This window comes from Olea europaea, chromosome 7 (assembly GCF_002742605.1).
Source record: "Olea europaea var. sylvestris chromosome 7, O_europaea_v1, whole genome shotgun sequence".
Classification (NCBI taxonomy): domain Eukaryota; kingdom Viridiplantae; phylum Streptophyta; class Magnoliopsida; order Lamiales; family Oleaceae; genus Olea; species Olea europaea.
Window position 1 is genome coordinate 23128774 of NC_036243.1, and position 20190 is coordinate 23148963.

The 20190-nt window shown below is 32.4% G+C and overlaps 1 protein-coding gene across 1 annotated transcript; it reads left to right on the top strand.

The window, feature by feature from the left end:
• Positions 1 to 2214: 2214 nt before the first annotated feature.
• Positions 2215 to 10582, top strand: LOC111397728 (protein LAZY 1-like). Its single transcript, XM_023024721.1, has 5 exons — positions 2215 to 2869; positions 2939 to 3005; positions 8061 to 8770; positions 9686 to 9947; positions 10286 to 10582. Exons 1-5 carry the CDS (start codon positions 2864 to 2866, stop codon positions 10303 to 10305), a joined length of 1065 nt encoding a protein of 354 aa, XP_022880489.1. The 5' UTR covers positions 2215 to 2863; the 3' UTR covers positions 10306 to 10582.
• The last annotated feature ends 9608 nt before the right edge of the window (positions 10583 to 20190 follow it).

Here is a 20190-nt window from a genome sequence, read left to right on the forward strand (position 1 = left end):
TATATATATATATATATATATATATATATATATGCATTGAATAAGTTCCAAAAATAATGATTACATATTTACTTACTACATGCATTATTAGCTTACTTGAGTCTTGTAGGTTGAATCAATCAAAATTTGGAGAATCCTTATTCGTTAAAATATTGACTTACAAATAGTGAGATCCATCTAAACTGAAAAGGGTGAGGAGTTAGTATCAAGATTCAGTCTTAGATTACACACTGAGGAAAGAGTAAAAAAAAAAAAGAAAAGAAAAAAAGAAAAAAAAAAGGTTTGGGGCTGTGAGATTCTTATGACTGATGAAAGTAAAAAAATTGACCATTGAAGATTGAGCATTGAAACAACTCATGAATTTATAATATTTTACTTAATTCTTTATGCACACACTCATTAGTTTTACATTAAAAATGTAGATATTAATTTGGTAATGCAACCTTGAAGTTGTTAATAGATTTAATACAATGATTCTAATCATGAAACAAAATGGCATGTTATTTAACCAAAACCTTTTTCATGTTTATATGTTTGTTAAGTTAGGTTGTAGTATTTTTGAGGACCAACAAATGTTTAAGTTTGAAAGTATTTGACAGATGTATTTTCTGTAATTATTTTGACAAAAAAATATAGTCATTTAATAGTTCTTTTGAACAATTATATCCTAATTTATTTTATATTTGCATTTAATAGGAGAAACTCGATGAATTAAAGTGGAATTGAAAGAAATAAGTGAAAATTAGCAAAAAGAGGACAAGATCCGAACCTCATGATGAAGATTTTTAGCCGAAGATTGAGTCTCATTTTTATCCTAGTAAACATTTGAATTGAAAAAATAGCTACATCTAGTAAAATTGTAACCCTTTTGAGTTATCTTTACAACCCAATTTAAATCGTCTCAATCGAATATCGGAAGAGAAAGTTATGATAAAAATATTAAAAAATGTGCAGTGATGATTTGGTCCTTTTAAAACCCATAAAAACTCAACAACAACAACAACAAATGTGGAGGCAATTATAAATACAACTTTTTAACACTTTTGATGAAGTTCCACATAATTTGTGAGCAAAAAGCACTTAGGGGCCGTTTGAGCTCCATTATTTGTAAATTATAATGAGATGAATAATATTTTTTTTGAAAAATGAATAGTTGAAAAGTTTTTGATTTACGTGTAATATTATTTTATTGAAAATTGTGTAGTTAAAAATAGGAGAGAGAAAAAATTTAATTTAATGTAATCAGAAATAATGAAGCTCAAACGGGGGCTTAATCATGAAGAGAAAAGAGCAAAAGCTAAGGTTTGAAGGCTTTTGAGATTGAAAAAGATTCTTTGTGCAAGATCCAATTCTTTCTATGATCAAGATTTCAAAACCCAGTTATTAACTTTATACTTTTTGTTTTTCTTTCATTATTATTAGTAGCTAAATTTATAGCTAGGGCGAACAATAGATCTAGTGGGACACTTTATTTCTTTTATTCAAGGTTCAAATTCTTTGAATGCATATGTGTTGATTTTAATTATGTACTTAATGTTTTAAATTTTTTGGCCAATTATTCAATGATTTTGTGAATATATTATGAATCAAGAGGTGAGTTATAGATTTAAACACATATTAAAATTCGATAATTTAATATGACGTGCAGAGATACCCATATTAGTAATTGCAGTTGTTAAATGAATTCTTAGAACTAATATTCGTTTAACTAAAATTGATTCGCATAGAGAAATTGGATTGTATTAGTTAAATAAGTTTAATGAGAACTCGAGAAGGATAAAGTGAATTCTTTAGAAGAACCGAACACTACAATTGTAATGAATCTTGACTGACGAATTAAAAGGGATCCATAAGTAACATTGCAAATCCTAGTGTCTATATTCATACTTTTAAAACCCAAATTCGATACGTTTGTGTACGCTAGATAATTTAGTTTGGTTAGAATAATTTAGACTTCAATCACAAAATTTATTATTTGTTTTCAATCAAATTAAAGTTAAAAATAATTGAACCAATTTTTAAATAGTAGTTCTCATGGGAACGATATTTGGATTCATAGGTCAACTTTATTACTTGTTACGATCCATATACTTGCTAGTTATAAAAATCGACCAAAAACTTCTTTGTTCAAATTACTTGCAGCACGAGCCTTCTCGGTGTCAATCACCCAATATATCTCACAACATAGTTCATATTTAAAAATAGAAAACTTTAGATTGAACAAGCCATTTAGTTCAGGTTTTTTCTCAGAGAGGAAAGCAGACGTAACTTATAGTTAAACTCAGCCTGTCATGAAATTTTAACGACCCCGCAATTATTCATTACATCAAGAATTTCACAATCAAAAGTGCAGGCTTCCAAACATTGTGAAGATATAGCCAAATTAGTTATAACAATTCGAAAGCCCAATCAATATTAGCACGGTCAAAAAATTTCTACAGCTAGTTCTCAACCATGATCAGATGCAAGATTGGTACGGTAGACAAACTTGAATTGTGCTGAGACGTGATGATTACTGGCCATTCCAATACAAATCATAAATTTTGGACAATGCCAACAACTCCAAGCAAGCCCACATGAATTCAGGGCAGATGCAACAGTACCCACATGTGGGACTCGAGCCCACTCTTATCATAATGCCGACAGAGGTTGTCCAACCATAGTCTTGTAACTTTCTCCATGTTGCTCTCTGCTCCTCTCCACCCTAGACTCTTCTAGGAACCCTGTTTTTGGGATAAAACAAGGCTATATCAATCGTTTTCCTTACAAGACTAGACCACCTATTTTTGGGAAAAAAACTAGTACTATTTTTGGGAAAAAAACTAGTACATCGTAATCAAAGCTTCGACAGAGAGTTTTCAAGATGAAGGTGAGTCCAAAATCTTCTAAATTTGGTATTCGCCATATGCATTCTTTCTAATTATGTTATTTGATGCAGTTGCTAGGTTGGATGCATCGGAAGTTGAGGCAGAACTACAATGAACCAACAAAGAATTTCACAATAGGTAACATGTGTCAACGTATATATCAAGAATGAATGATGAAACTTTATTAAAAATACTCCTTCCACCCTCTCCCTCTCCCCAACCCCACATTCCAGGTTATCTGCCAAGTTCCATATTTAGTTTTTGAATTATTTTTTAATATTTGGTGCATATTCTAGGACTTATACTCTCTAGAATTCACTGGAGTTTCTTCGTGAACAAGCAAACATAATAATTAAATAACAAAAATCAAAATTTTCTAGATTTTCTTAAGAATTAAGGAAAATTAAGTAATGAAAAATAGGAATTATCTAGAAAGCTTCCACCTCCATTTTGTTTGCTATAAATAGGTGGTTGTCTTCAGTTGTAATGAAGTGAAAAATAGAAATTCCTAGCTATTGTCTCATATCATTTTGTAAAATCTTCGCTTTAATAAATTAATTTTTTCTCCTTCAACTATCTTATTCAATTTAAATTGCTCCATACTATTTCCAATTCCAAAAAATTATCATATACAAAGCCTACTATATCATTTACTTTAAACCCATTTATTTCTTCTACTCGAATTAAAATTCATCAGTGATATCAGAGTCAGGATCGATTGGTATTGCGCATAGGCATATACTATAGCAGAAGCTTTCCGTTCATCAATTCCTATTCCAACATTTGGTGAAGATAACTATGATTTTTGGTCCATCAAAATGAAGACCTACTTTTGTGCACAAAACTTATGGGATGTCGTCAAAGATGGAAATATTAACCTCGATGACATTTTCATTTTAACTACCGCATAAAAGAAGGAACTTAAAGAGAATCAATAAAAAGATTCTCTAGCACTATTGGCTTTACAAATGAGCTTGACAGACACTTATTTTTTAAGAATCATGGGAGCTAAAACAGTAAAATAAGCTTGAGATAAACTGAAGAAGGAGTTTTATGGCAATAACTAGGTGTGCACTTACCGTCTTCAAACTTTAAGAAGAAATTTTGAAAATCTAAAAATAAAAGATTCTGAAACCGTGAAAAATTTAAAAATAGATGAAATAGTTAATCAACTACGATCTTATGGAGATGATGTTCTTGACAGGAAAGTTGTTGGAAAATTTTTAATTACTTGCATAGAAAAATATAATCTAATTATTGTAGCTATTGAGAAGTCTAAAGATATAGATAGATTAACAGCCATAAAATTAATGGGTTCACTAGAAGCACATTAAAAAAGATTAGCAAGGTGTTATGAAATTGAAACGGAAAACGCTTTACAATCTAAAGTAAATATGCGATTTCAAGAAGGTGGAAGAAAATTTAAAGATAATTTTAAAAACAAAGAAATTCAAGGAAATGAAATTAAAAAAAGCGGGAAGTATCCTTCTTGTGATATTTGTAAAAGAAAAAAGTTACTTGGAGAATGATTGTTGGCTTAAAAGAAAATCATAATGCTGTAAGTGTAAAAAATTTGACCACGAAGAAAAATTTTGTCGCTTTAAACAAAATCATCAAGCTAATCTCTCTGAAAAAAAGATATAGAAGGAAGTCTATTTTATACCTCCAATAAGGATGCATATGATGACAAGCTGGATAGATTGTATCTAGAGAATGGTTGTAGTAACCACATGATGAAAAATGAAAATATTTTTCACAGTTTTGATAAAGCCAAGGTAAAAATAAAAATTAGCAATGAAAATTTCATAGAGGCAATAGGAAATGGCACTATTGCCGTCGATACAAAAAAGGGTAGGAGATATATCAATGAAGTTCTCTTGGTTCCTACAATAGATCAAAATCTACTAAGTGTAGACCAAATGATGGAGAAGGATACAGTTTACATTTTGTAGGAGATTCTTGCACGATCTATAACAAGAAAGATAAATCTCTTGCAATTGTAAAAGTCAAAAAGCGGGAGAACAGACGTTTTCAAATTCAATGGAGATATGCAAAAAATGGGGGCAATGAAGGGGCAAGTGGATGAGTCGTAGCTGTGGTACAAAATATTTGGACGCTTTCACTTCTACGGTTTGAAGATCTGCATTAAAAGAGTATAATGACAGACTTACCAGTCATATAGGAGATTAATGAAATTTGGAAAGGATATTTGCTCAAGAAACAACACCGTCAACCATTTCCCTCCGAAAAATATTGGAAAGCCAAAAAGCCTTTGGAGCTAATACATATAGAGATGTATGCAGCCTGATGGGTACTTCGTCACACGAGCAAAAAAGGTACTTCATTCTTTTCGTAGATGATTAACTAGACATGGCTATACTGCTTTCATGAGAAATCCCAAATAATTGAGATTTTTAAAAGGTTCAAAAGCTATATCAAAAAGCAAGGTGGTTGCAATATCGAAATTATCAGAAGCAACAGAGGCAAAGAATATACATCAAATGAATTCAACAAGTTTTGTATAGAATAATGAATGAAGCGCCAACTCACTGTTGGTTATGCACCAAAACAAAATGGCGTGTTAGATAGAAAGAACAGAACAGTAATTGAGACAGGTAGAGCTATGCTACTAAAGAAAGGTCTTCCAAAAATCTTCTAGGCAGAAGCAATAAGCATCGTCATCTACCTACTAAATCGATGTGCGACCAAAGCTGTGGAAGGCAAAACACCAATGGAAGCATGGAGCAGACAAAAAAATCAGCAAAGCATCTCAGAGTTTTTTGGCTATATATGCTGCACACATATTCCATAAGAGAAAAGAGGTAAGTTAGATGAAAAGACAGAGAAATGAATTTTCTTAGGTTATAGTACTCATTCAAAAAGATATCAAGTCTATAACTTGAGAACAAATAAGCTAATTATCGGTCGGAAATTTAAGTTTGGCGAAGATGCCACCTACAACTGGGAGACTAGTCAAGTTGAAAGAAAAGCTATTAGCATTCTAACACAACCACAAAAACAAGATGGTGACGTTGAAGAGAACAATCTATCAGAGTCCCCGTAGCAAGCAACAATAGATGAACAAGTCGACTCACCAGAATTGTCACCAAAAAATTACGAAAATTATCAGAAATATACCAAAGCTGCAACTTAACAATCGTATAACTTGAAAGCTTGAAGCAGCTTCAAAACATCCAGAATGGAGAAAAGTTATGGACGAAGAAAAAAATGATCGAGAAAAATAAAATTGGGGAACTTGTAGATCTTCCTCAAAACAAAGAAGTTATAGGAGTTTAATGGATCTACAAGACAAAGCTTAATGTTGACGGGTCAATTCAAAAACATAAAGCAAGACTATTTGTCAAAGGATACTCATAATAGTTAGGCATCGAGTACAGTGAGACATTTACTCTAGTTGCTCGACTTGATACTATAAGGGCACTTATTGTATTAGTAGCATAGAAGAAGTGGAAGATTTATCAACTAGACGTGAAATAAGCATTTCTCAATGGCTATCTTCAAGAAGAAAGTTATGTAGAGCAACCTCAAGGGTACGTAGTACAAGGTAAAAAAGATAAAGTTCTCAAACTAAGAAATGCACTATATAGATTAAAGCAAGCTCCAAGAGCGTGGTACAGTAGAATAGACAACTACTTTACTGAGCAAGGATTCAGGAAGAGCCAAAATGAACCTACTCTATACATTAAATATCAAGGTACAAACAGTACACTTATAATCTCTCTATATGTTGATGATCTCATCTATACAAGAAGCAATGAAAGGATGATCAAAAAATTCAAGGAAGATATGATGAAAACGTTCGAGATGATTGATCAGGGTTTAATGCATTATTTTCTTGGGAAATGAGATAACTCAATCTGAAGATGGGATCTTTATTGCTGAGAAGACCACTAGTCTATTAAAGAAGCTTAATATTGAAGGTTGTAAGACAGTAGCAACACTCCTAGATAGGGACAAATCTCTCAAGAAAAAGACAATTAGAATCAGACAACTTACAATTTCGAAGCCTAATTAGAAATTTACTCTATCTCACAGCTACAAGGTCAAACATAATGTATGCAACCAGTTCAATTTCAAGATTTACACAAAATCCAAGTCAAGTTCACCATGGATCAGCAAAGCGGATTCTAAGATACCTCCAACGAACGAAAGAATATGGAATAAGATATCAATCTATGTCTGACTCAAGACTACTTGAGTATACTGATAGTGATTGGGTAGGATTGATAGATGATATGAAAAGCACATCAAGCTAAGCATTCACACTAGGTTCTAGAATATCCTCTTAGGCATCAAAGGAGCAGGCACCGGTTACACAATCATATGTTGAAATATTGTATATTGCAACAACAATGGCAACGAGTCAAGCTATATGGCTGAAGTGGATACTTGAAGACATGGGAAAATCACAAGACGAAGCAACAAAGATCTATTGTGACAACAAGTCAGCTATATCAATGAGGGAAGAATCATGTATTCCACAACAAAATTAAACAATTTGGTATCAAGTATCACTTCATTTTAGAGAAAGAGAAGCAAAAAAGAAAATAGAGCTCAAACATCGTAGAATTGAAGAACAATTAGTAGATCTTTTAACGAAGGCACTATCACAAGCAAAGTTTGAATTGCTGCAAGAGCTTATTGGAGTTACTAAAATATGGGCCAATGAGAAATATTAATATTTAGTGCATATCCTAGAAGTTATATTCTCTAGAATTCACTAGAGTTTCTTGGTGAACAAGCAAACATAATAATTAAATAACAAAAATCAAATTTTTGTGGATTTTCTTAAGGATTATGGAAAACTAATTAATGAAAAATAGGAATTATCTAGAAAGCTTCAGCCTCCATTTTGTTTGCCATAAATAGTGGTTGTCTTCAATTATAATGAAGTGAGAAAAGGAATTCCCAATCATTATCTCCTGTCATTTTCTAAAATCTTCTCTTCAATAAATTAATTTTTCTTCCTTCAACTATGTTGTTTAATTTAAATTACTTCCTGCTATTTTCTATTTCTAAAAATTATCCCATACAAAGCATATTATATTATTTATTCTAAACCCATTCATTTCTTCTACTCAAATTAAAATCATCATTATTTACAAAAGTGGCCGACAAGTTGTATGTCTAGAATCTGAACTTATGAGTGCTTTATTTCATTTCTGATTTCAGGAAACCCCTCCACTTGCTTCTCAGGACAGGTGTTTTTCGATGGAAAAAAATACCATATGGAAACAGCCCATACTTATTCGCGCTCAGGGCATCCTAACAAAGCGGAAACAGTGTTTCAAGAAGAGTCATCTGAGCCATTTGCTTTTCTTGCTATTGGAACTTTTGGTTCAGAACTGATGGATACAGACCCCCCAACACCCACATTTTTTACGCCTTTTGAGACTGTGACAACCAATGAACAGATGGAGATAGAAGAGAACTATCCGAAGCTTATAAACTATGAGCTAGAGAAGTTTCTTGAAGCTGAAGCTGAAGAGATTGGGGATGATTCACCAAAGAGGAGCAGTCTAGCGAGCATCATAACCATCTGTAACGAAGGGATTGAAGGTGCAGATTCTGAAGCCTATGCAAATGCGGTTGCATTTCCTCTGCAAAATTCACTCTTGGGCTCATCAATTCATGAAATGGCTTGGATAAGGGTAGAACCAGATAAAGAAAAGGCATCATTTGAGGAGGGTTTTAAGAAAAACAAGATAGTTGATGACGATCCTAAAGGGAAAAGTGAAGGATCTGAGAAACGAGCCAAAGGAAATTATCTAAAGCATTTCATAAAGATGATGATGAAGAAGCTCCATTCTACGTCTAAAGACAGTAGTGTTTCTTCTATTGATGCTACTAAATCCACTTCAATTAAGAAGAAACTCCCTAAGGTAAGTAAGCTCTTAACGCAGTACCAATAATAAACAATTTTTTTTTTCTCACTTATTGTGTCCAATGCTATAAAATAAGTAGTTGAATATCCAATACCCTGATCTAGGACTGATCATTTGGTGGATCGGTCAGCGTATTTCAATACCTATTACTACCCATTATACTTTGGGTGGGTTTACCTAATTATTGGAACTGAACCCGAGGTTCTGAGCTGGGGCTCGATTCTATCTATATACTTTTAAAAAATTTGTGAGTTGACAATACAAATTATCTATTCAATATATAGTATAATTGGAAAAAATAAAACATGTCACCAAATACATATTTCAACACTTTCATAATCCAATATAAATAAGATATGAATAGCATCAAATATCTAGAATAATAGCATTGAATTTCGACTGTAGCTCTACACGTGGCACCTCAAGAAGGGTTTATGGGACAGTAGCATGTAAAGTGCAATCAAAAATGGCTATGAACCAAAGTGATATGAAACTATTTAAATGAATGATTAGGATGCTTACTAGTGTCTAGCAAACTTGCTACTTGTGCTGAGTTGCATGTCAAATTGAATAAACTTTAAAAAATAAAAATCTATAAAAAGTGACAAATTTGGTTGTAGAGTCGGGAACCAATGGCTCTAGTTCAAAAATAAAGAACCATCTGTAACTTGGTTGGTTCTCGATTCTTGGTTGCTAATTTTCTTAAAATCAGACTAGAACCCCCGGTTCCGGTTCGAAATGTTCGATTTCCTATAAACATTGGATGAATTGTAAACACAAGCTCATAAGAAATATAAACTAACCCCAGAACTTAGTACATAATCTCAGTCTAAACTTGAACGCATGCTGTCAACTATTAGGAAAAACTGTATCTATCGGTTTTTCAATTATCATTTAATTTGTTGCATGCAGGGACTAAAGATATTCCACAAGAAGGTTCACCCTGAAGGATTAATAACTGAAAAACAGTTCAAATTGGAAAACGATATGGCCAAAAACATTTCCCGCGAACATGAAGGTGGCCATCAGATTGAAAAGGACAATGGAAAGAGGTCTTCTCAAAGAGCCAACATAAAGCAGCATGAACAGAACGCTATGAAACTATCTTCAAATGGTCTAAGCAAAGGTGCTTCAATGGTAAATAGAGAGCACTGGATCAGAACAGATACTGAGTGTAAGTAATATGTGCGCATGTGCATTCCCTCTCTAGCAACTTAATCTTTTAGATGAGTTAATTTAACATGGTATCACAAGAGGTGAAAAGGCTTGGATCAAATCTTGGTGACACAAAATTTGTGCACTTCTCTGTCAAGCCTTAAAAAAAATAAAATAATAAATAATAATAATAATAATAAAATAATAAGAAATAAATAAATCATATCCTGCCTACACACAAATAGGCATGTTTGAAAATAAAAATATAAATAATAGACGTGTCTCATCTCTAACAACTTAAACTCTAGCTGAGGTCATTCAACATTTGTTTCACTTATTCTTGTGTTTTGACTGCAGACTTGGTCTTGGAGCTGTAGAAGCAAAATGCTTGAAGCAAACATAATCTGGTCGAGTATGTCTATGAGGAGTTTGATAAGCTGTTGTATATTATAGAAACTTTCGTCATCGAGTGAATTCAAATATTATATAAAATTAAAATAGGACCTTCCTATATATCGATATACATACATAAGCTTTCTAGATCTAGTTATTTCTGCCAAACGTTTTCAATATTTAAACTCTGGAGTAAATGTTGAAACAATGTAATTGTTCACTTGTATCATCTGCATATATATATGTCTGTTTGTGTTAAAATCATGTATGTTTTATGTTATTTCTAAATGCACGATGCACTAACATTATACTTGGAAAAAGTAAGGGACAACAAGCCCAAAATTTTGCATGATTATAAATTAATTAACAAGAAAAATTAAGGTGTTTGATTTGATGAATCTATATTTATGATAATATTGAGTGCATGTTGTCATGTTGAACTGTTAGTATTACAGTGGACATCAAATTACAGAAAGGATCAAGAATAAAGTTCAAACTATTCATATACTTTGCCTTTGTCCACATATCCCATATATAATTGGAGGTCCAATAAATCCAATTTTTGGAGACAAACACACTGCACTTTATACCAGACACCTGAATAACAAAGATCGAATTTGCAAACTTCTACGCACTGCACATGAAGAAAGCACATGAATTTGGGAGTATACTTATTTTTCATTCATTTTCGTTTTGGAGAGACCCACAGCTCTAAAAACAAGGAAAAGGTTTGCTTGTTCTATTTTCAAAAATGTTTTTGGAATACAAAAACAAGAACGAAGCCAAAGACAAAACAATATTTCGGTGTTCCAATGTTTTCTGTAACAGTGTGAAGTGTTTGTAAGCATTTAATTGTAATAAACCTCTAATAGATAACGAGATAGTAAAAAAAAAAAAAAATATCAATTCAAGAGAAATTTATTTTATTGTTGATTGAGTTGTGTTTGTTGGGAAATTATTGATTTGCCATGTAGGCCTATATATGTAATTAATTGTATATAAAAGCTATTTTAAAGTTAAACTCAAAATCAAAGTGATCTAATAAAGAATTAAGTAATTAGGCTTAGAACATCTAAATAAAATGTGGACCAGATTCCTTGATAATTGTATTTCATGATGGGTAAATACATATAGAAATTATATATAGAGGTATGGTCTCCAATTCATATGTAATTTTTCATTCTGTGTCATCTCATCAACGTGAGAATTTAGAGAGAATGCATATTGAAAATGAAGGTTCAAAATTCACAATCAAGAACATACAATCTACAATTAAGAATCAAAATGAAGGAATTCAAGATTTAAGATTGTGGATCAAGAAGAAAACCAAGAACAAGAATCAAAGAATCCAAGGAAGCAAAATTCAAGATTAAAAGCAAGAAAGTAATTAAGAAGGGATTTCAAGTTGATTTTCAAGATTCAAGATCCGAAATCAAGATCCAGTAATAAAAAATTATTACCAAAGAATTAAGGTATGTTCTGCATTATTAATTTTTTTGGTAATTTAACATGGAGGATCTTGGTAGTAAAGTAATTATGTTTTCATGTTATTAAAATTAAAAGTTTCATAAAATTTCAACAAGTAGTATCAGAGCCGACTCCATGTTAACCATTGGGTTTAAAGGAAGATTTTCGTGGTTAAAATTCATATATTGAGCTTTAGAATATTTTAATTTGGAATATAAATTTTTACGAAATTTAGAATTATTCAAGAAAGAATTTTAGGGTTGAAATTCATATATTGTGTTTTACGATTTAAGTATGAGAATTTTAGCCTTAAGATTCAAATCGAGAATTTTAGCGGATTTTTTCGGAAAACTGGATTCATGTTTTTTTTTTCGATCGAGTGAAAAATAAAAGTTGGATTAAGGGATACGAACATCAAAACGTTTGATTTTTACATGATTTTTATTTTTGTATGAGAATCAATTAGGCAGCCTATTTCTTGCTTTTGGCATTATCGAATTAGAAAGATGTCATTGGAGACCCATAACATGACTTTAATGATTAGGAACAATTTAGTTTTGAATCAATTGGTGGCCAACAATAAATGATGGATTTTCTTGGGTTGCATGTGAAATTTTTGTTGTTTGGGAAGAAAACATGAATCGTCGCTGCTTGACGGTATGCACCGCTGCGGCATGGACTTGCTGTTTTTTTATTTTTTTATTTTTTTCAAAATAAATAAATAAATATATATATATATATATATATATATATATATAATATGAGCAATCAAATTTTAAATCTTGGTACTTAAAATTTATTTCGGATTACTAATTTTTTAAATTAAATTAGTTGAATCAACATATTACCATAGTAACATCTCGTCTAAATTAATCTATTTGGAATATTAGGAAGGTTATGTGTAGGTAATTCATGCGAATATTCACCGATCCAAAGGAATGTCAATATTTGACAGAATTATTTGCACGCTTGCAAAAATAAATATGTGACAATTGTAAAGTTTTTCGTTATGTAAACATTGAGTCGGTCCAAAGATAAACTCGACGTTTGACTGGATTTATTGTCAATATTTGATTATTACACCAAGAGTATTACTTACAAGTTGATATTCTCTGTTCAAAGACTAAATATCAATGTTGTGCTCGATCTCTTGTAATGAAGCTTGGAATTATTTGAAATTATTGATTGTCCAATATGGATTTTCATGTGAACATGTTATTTAGATTTAGGTTCTCTATTTGGTTTATCAATCTACTTTCATAATATCTGTCGAAGTCAATTTAATTCCTATGCTAGAACCAAAGTTTAAGGCCGGAAAAGAGAATGTTTATATCGTTCTTGACGGCAAAGATCTAGACCTTGCATTAAGAACTTAACAATCCACTACTTCTTATGGATAAGAGTTCCGCCTAACAAAATGGGACTCGAATAAGCAGGATTGTTCAAACTGCATAAGTCTTATAACCATGAAGCTTAAAATTCCAACAACATTCAGGGGCACTTTGTCCAATAAAGTAACTGCCTAGAAATTTCTTAAATAAATATTCCAAAACACTTTGCGAAAGGACAATAAGGTCGAAGCTAGTACGCTTCTAGCAAACTTGATTTCACTAAAGTATAATGCTAATGAAAATGGGGAGCATGTTATGGATGTGTCTCATCTTGTTTCAAAACAAACGATATTAAAGTTTAAGCTCTTTGACGACCTACTCGTACATACGGTTTTGGTTTATTTTCCTGCACAACTCAGTTAATTTAAGGTCAGTAACAACAGTCAAAAGGGGAAGTGGACTCTTAATGAGCTCATTTCATATGGTGGGCAAGAAGAAGAAACTATAAAGAAAAAGAGAACTGAAAGTACTCACTTGGCAAATAATTCTAAGGACAAGTTAAAAAATAAGAAAGTTGCATCCGGTTCAGTTCAACAAATGCCTAAAAATGGATGAATCATCTAACTATTACTTGAGTAAATATCTGGGACACATGAAGAGAGATTGTACTAAATACCACACTTGGCATGTAAAGAAAGTACACTTCTCACTTTGGTTTAATCCTGTGGTTAATTTAGTTTGAATACCAAGACACTTTTGGTGGATAAATTTTGGTACCACTCCTTATATAAGTGTGTCCATGCGGGGTTGCCTGAACTGCCAAAAGCTAATCGATGCTGAAAGATTCAGCTATACGGGGTGATGGCAAACCAGTTAAAGTTGAGGCTATAAGAATTTTTAGGTTATTATTAAAGATTGGATATTATTTGAATTCGAAAGAGACAATTGAGGTACCATCTTTTTAGACGAAATTTGATATCTGTTTCTACATTGGACAAATTCGGTTACTTTTGTATAATTGAAAATAGTAAGTTTAGTGTTTTTCTTAATTCAATATTGTGGGTACTAGTTCTTTATTCGATTATGATAACCTATATGAGTTTAATACGGTCGTCTCTTATAAAGAAGCCTTGCATGTGAATTCATGTAGTATTAAATATAAATTAACCTATAAGAATTTTGCTTTGTTATGACACAAGTGACCATGACACATCTCTCAAAAGAGAATGAAAAATCTTGTGACAGAAGGAATTCTAGATTCCCTTAAATTTTCATACTCAAGTGTTTATGTTAATTACATTAAGGGGAACAAACAAACATAAGGAGATTAGGTACCAATAAAACTTCGGACATCTTAGAACTAATTTATATGGATATTTGTGGGTGATCTCCTTTGACTTTTTGGAATGGTCAACAATAATGTATTATGTTTATAGATGAATTTTTCTTACTATGGCTACCTATATCTCATCTATGAGAAAATCTCAAACACTTGACATGTTCAAGACATACAAGGCTGAGGTTGAAAATCAACTCAACAAAAGAGTAAAACACGTCTGATCTGGTTGTGATGGTGAATACTATTACAGATATGATGGATCAGGAGAACAACGTCTAGAGCCTTTTGCTAAATTTCTAAAGGAATGTGAAATCGTCCCACACTACATCAGAATTTCTCTAGGGAGAAGCATTAAAAATTGTAGCTTATATTCTCAATAAAGTTCCGAGTAAAGCAATTGTTAAGGGGGTTACAAATTTTATGATCATACCGCAAGGTCAATTTTTGAAATGGGAAATGCCCAGTTCTTTGAGGATGTAGAGTTTGCAAGAGGGAGATAATGTTAGGGATTTTGTCTTTAAGGAAAAATACACAAATATTCCTTTTGCTGCAATTAACTATGATTTGGACTGAGGACAAATTCTTGCTTCAGAACTTGTTCAAGAAGCAATTTTGGATAAAACAATATTATAAAATATCTCATACACAATCGAAAGACTGTTTCAAAAGAACAAACTCAACAACCTCAGGGACAAATGCCATTAAGGAAATTCACTAAAGAAAAAGAGAGCAATACGTTTAATTTTATAGTCTTCTCTAAGAAAATAAGGATGGCATTGTATTGGTGGATGAAGACCAGATCAATCAATTTTCATCACGTAATGCAAAGGATTAATTCTTATGAATGGATTGATGCCATAAATAAAGAGATAAAGTTCATGAGTAACAATGATATTTGGGAACTCATCGGCATTAACGTTAAAGAGTCTTTATTTCCGATTTCTACGAAAGACTCTTTTAGGGCTATTATGACATTTGATCTTAAGCTACATCTAATGACTTTCAAATTAAAGAAATTCATCTATAGGCTTAACAATGATGTTTGGGAACTCATCGGCATTAACTTTAAAGAGTCTTTCTTTCCAATTTCTACGAAAGACTCTTTTAGGACTATTATGTCATTTGATCTTAAGCTACATTTTGGATGGATTTGAAAGACTACTTTAGTTATTTTGTGATAATAGCAGTCTTATATTTCAACAAAGAGTTTGACGATGTCAAAGCTTATATACGTTAGGTTCCTAGATGTCAAGGAAAAGAATTAAGAGTGGTCGGGATCTATATAGTATATTAAGAGAAACTCTACAATTATGGATCCATTTACTAAATGGTTGCCTTTCAAGATCTTTCATGAGCATATTGCTCACATGAGTATTGCATCTTTTGATGATATGCCAGTTTAGTGGAAGTTTGTATTCATATATTGTCTATTTTTGACACATGATTTTATCCATGTATATTCGATTTATTTTAGAAATAAAGTACTCAATTTAGTACCACTCTGATTAAAGGTTTTTGGTTTGATCTCCTAAGGTAGAACCAGTTGGAAACGAGTATGTTCAGATCACATTGCAACATTGCATATAATTTCCATACTACACTTCCACACTTGATCAATTTTATTTGATTGGGTTTATATGCGTGATCATTGAAGGTTTAATTATGGCAATTATAACGAAACCCACTTTAATCCTATATTAGCATAATTACTAGACGAGAATGCTCAAAGATGCCTTTTGGTTATGATAGTAAAAGTACTGAGCTCATAAGGTTATTGATTACGCCCAAAGTATAACGCGGAGATTATAGTATAGTTTTGGGGGGTCGTGTCTACAAGGAGATGGGAAAATAGTTCAAAGGTTCAAAAGCTAGGATTTTCACTATGAATTTGTATGAAAATAATGTACCAATTTGAAATGTGTTTTAAATATCAAAATGTAAGATAGCGAAGTACCGGAATCCCTTAATTGGTCCGGCCTAATCAATGTAAGTCACTTCTGTGTTTTACCCAATTAAAGATTTCTCATTCATAATGCATTGATTGGAAGATATGGCACACAAAACCCCTTTGATCCGACAATAGTTCTAAGATTAAGATTTCCAACACTATACACATCATTTTAATCTATTGAAACCAAATCCAAAAACAGTCATGTACAATATGCATAAAATTGTAAAGGATTACACCAATAGGTAAATGAAATTAACATTCAATGAATAGTTCAATTCTACGATAGAAAAGAACATGATTAATTCTATGAAGAACTTAGTGCAAATTAAATCAATTTCATAATATACTCATGAAAAACAAGAAAACACAATCTCAGAAATATTTGAATAATAGGAATAAAAACACATTCATGAAGAAACATTAAAATACTGAAACCAATCGAGTTCGTTCGTAGCTTCGCTTGGTTGCTCTTAGCCTTCCATGAAAGATGAGAGAAAAATGGAATCAGGTTCAATCCTCCATGTTCTGGACTATTTTTGGGCTCAAGAAATGTGTCAAAATGTGTTTCCATAAGTGATGACGTCAATTTAGGAATTTGAATTTGTTCTCGGAGGATAACTATGCAACCGCATAGTTATAAGCCATGCAGTCGCATAAAACAAATGTGTGGCGTCCAAAAGTTCCTTGGACCCTTCTATGAGGTCGCATATCTTTTAAACTATGTGACCGCATAGTTTAAATTTTTTTTCGCTAGACAACTTTTAGTATTTTTATCATAACCTTTTCTCCTAATGTCTGATTGAGGTGATTTAAGTTGCTTTGGAATATAACTCAAAGGGCTACAACTTTTCTTCAGAAATCATCTTCCAATTCAATCATTTTCAATGTCAAAAATGGGTCTTAACATGAGGCTGAAAATCGGTGCGTAACTTTTATAATTGGGAATTGATTTGTGAAGATGTTATGGTCATATTTCATTTCTTTTGACTTCAAATTACACCCAATTGACTCCTAGATTTCTTGAATCATCATTCTATCGCCGTCTCATTATAAATTATTTGCAACTTGGTCCCTGAACTTTCACTTTCTTCTACTTTGGCATTTTTTACTCATTTCTTCCAAATTTCACCTTTTCATCAAATTGCGACCTAAATCAAAATATAAGAGTAATGAGTGTATTTTGACATCAAATAACATACGAATACAACAATTAAGAGGAAAAGTATCATATTTTACACTCTTATCACACCCCAACTTGCTATTGCTAGTCCCTAACAATTTAATGCAAAACGAGCAAATGAATGATTGGTTCATGATACAAATGAAATTATTAAGTTCCAATTTAACCACATGCCATGTCCCTCTCAAACTCAACACCACAAGAAATTAACAATATCATGATCATCAAGATATCAAAAGCACTTGTCAAATGTGTGAGCGTGTGTCAAGCCATGGCCATCTTACCACCAACTCTAACACATGTAGCATCAAGTATGTCTCAAGCTTAAGGTTAAGCCCCATAACTCATGGATATCAAAGTGTTTGGTGTGATTTTCTATCTATGGAGTTGAGAAAGGATATACACTCATAAATGGAGGCTTAAACGTTTATAAATAAGCAACTAACAAACATTGAACTTATGATAGGCATACTCTCAAATGAGAATTCATCACTTTCTTACCACAATCATATTTGGGATTAGAATAGTCAATGTAATAGGTTGTAATATGATTTGGGTTAGGCTATATGAAAAGAAGGATATAAAGATTCAAAAACTTCCAAGCATGTAGCTAAACATCTCGATAGATTACATCTTTCGATGAATACACTCTTCAATATTTCAACCCCAAAATCAATCATTTTTGTTTTTGTTTTTTTAGGGGTGTTTTACTTGAACACATACTAACTCTTGTCATTTTTTTGCTTCTATTCTTCACAAAATAAGTATTCAATACTTACTACATACTTGGAAGTAAATAGATGGGCGAATACATGGATAGATTATACCCCAATGTGGGGAAGTAGGGGTGGCATGGTGCATGAAGAAAGATGCTATATATGTGTATGGCTCAACGGGGCTACTAAGGGTTGTAAACATAAGAAAAATTGGGTTGAAAAGTAGAAATTTTGATCCTATATTGACTTTCATCATTTTCCAAGTAACTTACCATCTTACCGCAAACCATATGTTCTCAAAGAGTTTTCAATTCACAAAATCAATGAATGCTCATTGCTTTTTTAGTTTATGGTAGCTCTCGATCCTCTCTAACTCTCACAAGAAAACTTCAGCAAGAAACGTCTCTAGCTACATGTATTAAACCACTATCTTTCTACAAGGCTTGTGTGCACAAAATGATTCAGCAAAGGTCTCAACATCTAGACTCACATCAACAATTTCAACTCCTAATGACATTTTATCATTTAAGAACATAGACATGTGGCTAATCAGGGACACTAAAAAAAATTTAGACCAAAATTCCATGTAAATCATGCAATTCACAACAAAATTTAAGTTAAATTCTCCTCCCCAACTAAACATTGCATTGTCCTAAATGCAAAAACATGTCTGCTAAATAAAGCTAAGGAAATATGTCACCTGAGTGCCGAAGTGAATCACATGAGCTAAAATATTGGAAGCCTGAAAGTCTCCAATTGAGAGGATGATGCAGAAAATGAAAATAAACTAAAAAATTCAAAACACACTAAAAAAAATCTGAAACTAATATACAGAAACATTAAGTGAAAAACGTACCTGAAGGATGTCATGGGTGGTAAACCGGGTCTGCAAGAGGAATTTCTTCCAATGCAAGCACCTGTTGCCAATAGAGTATTTTGAGTTTCTGTCCATTCATTTTGAATACCCTACCATCATTAGGGTCCTGAATTTCAACTGCCACATTCTCAAAAGCTCGTGTTACCACAAAGAGACCAGTCCACCTAGAGCGGAGTTTTCCCGGGTGCTTGTGAAGTCTAGAATCATACAAGTACACTTTCTGGTTTGGTTCAAAAGTTTTTCTCATAATATTTTTTATCATGAAATGCTTTCATTTTTGACTTGTAGATTCTAGAACTTTCATAGGCATCATTTCTTAACTCCTCTAATTCACTCAATTGAAATTTTCTATGTTTACCTCCCTCGTCTAGATCAAAGTTGAAGTATATAATAGCCCAAAAGGCTCGGTGCTCAAGTTCAACAAGTAAATGGTAAGGCTTTCCAAAAATTAGTCTATAAGATGACATGCCTAAGGAACTCTTAAAAGCTATAAAGTAAGCCCAAAGTGCATTGTTCAGTCTCAACAACCAATCTTTACGATTAGGGTTCACCGTCTTTTCCAAAATTTGTTTAATTTCCCTATTAACCAATTCTACCTGTCCATTAGTTTGTGGGTGATAAGTAGTGGAATTTTTACGAATGACCCCATACTTTTTCATTAGTACCTCAAATGAACGATTGCAAAAGTATGTGCCTCTATCATTAATGATATCACGTGGTTACCAAATCGAGATAAAACATTTTTTTGAAGGAATTTAACAACTGTTTTATTGTCATTGGCTCTACAAGAAACCGCCTCTATCCACTTAGACACGTAGTCTATAGCCACAATGATGTATAAATAGCCAAAAGAGGATGGAAATGCTCCCATAAAGTCAATATCACAACACTCAAACACTTCAACTACCAAAATGGGATTTAAAGGCATCATATTACGGTGAAAAATAGCACCTAGTTTTTGACACTCCTCACAAGATCACAATAGGCATCAGTGTCTTTAAACAAGGT

Bases quoted from the DNA above. Each gene is read 5' to 3' on its own strand.
- LOC111397728 (XM_023024721.1), top strand. The intron at 8,771-9,685 runs GTAAGTAAGCTC...TGTTGCATGCAG, and splicing joins TTAAGAAGAAACTCCCTAAG to GGACTAAAGATATTCCACAA. The intron at 9,948-10,285 runs GTAAGTAATATG...TTTTGACTGCAG, and splicing joins GATCAGAACAGATACTGAGT to ACTTGGTCTTGGAGCTGTAG.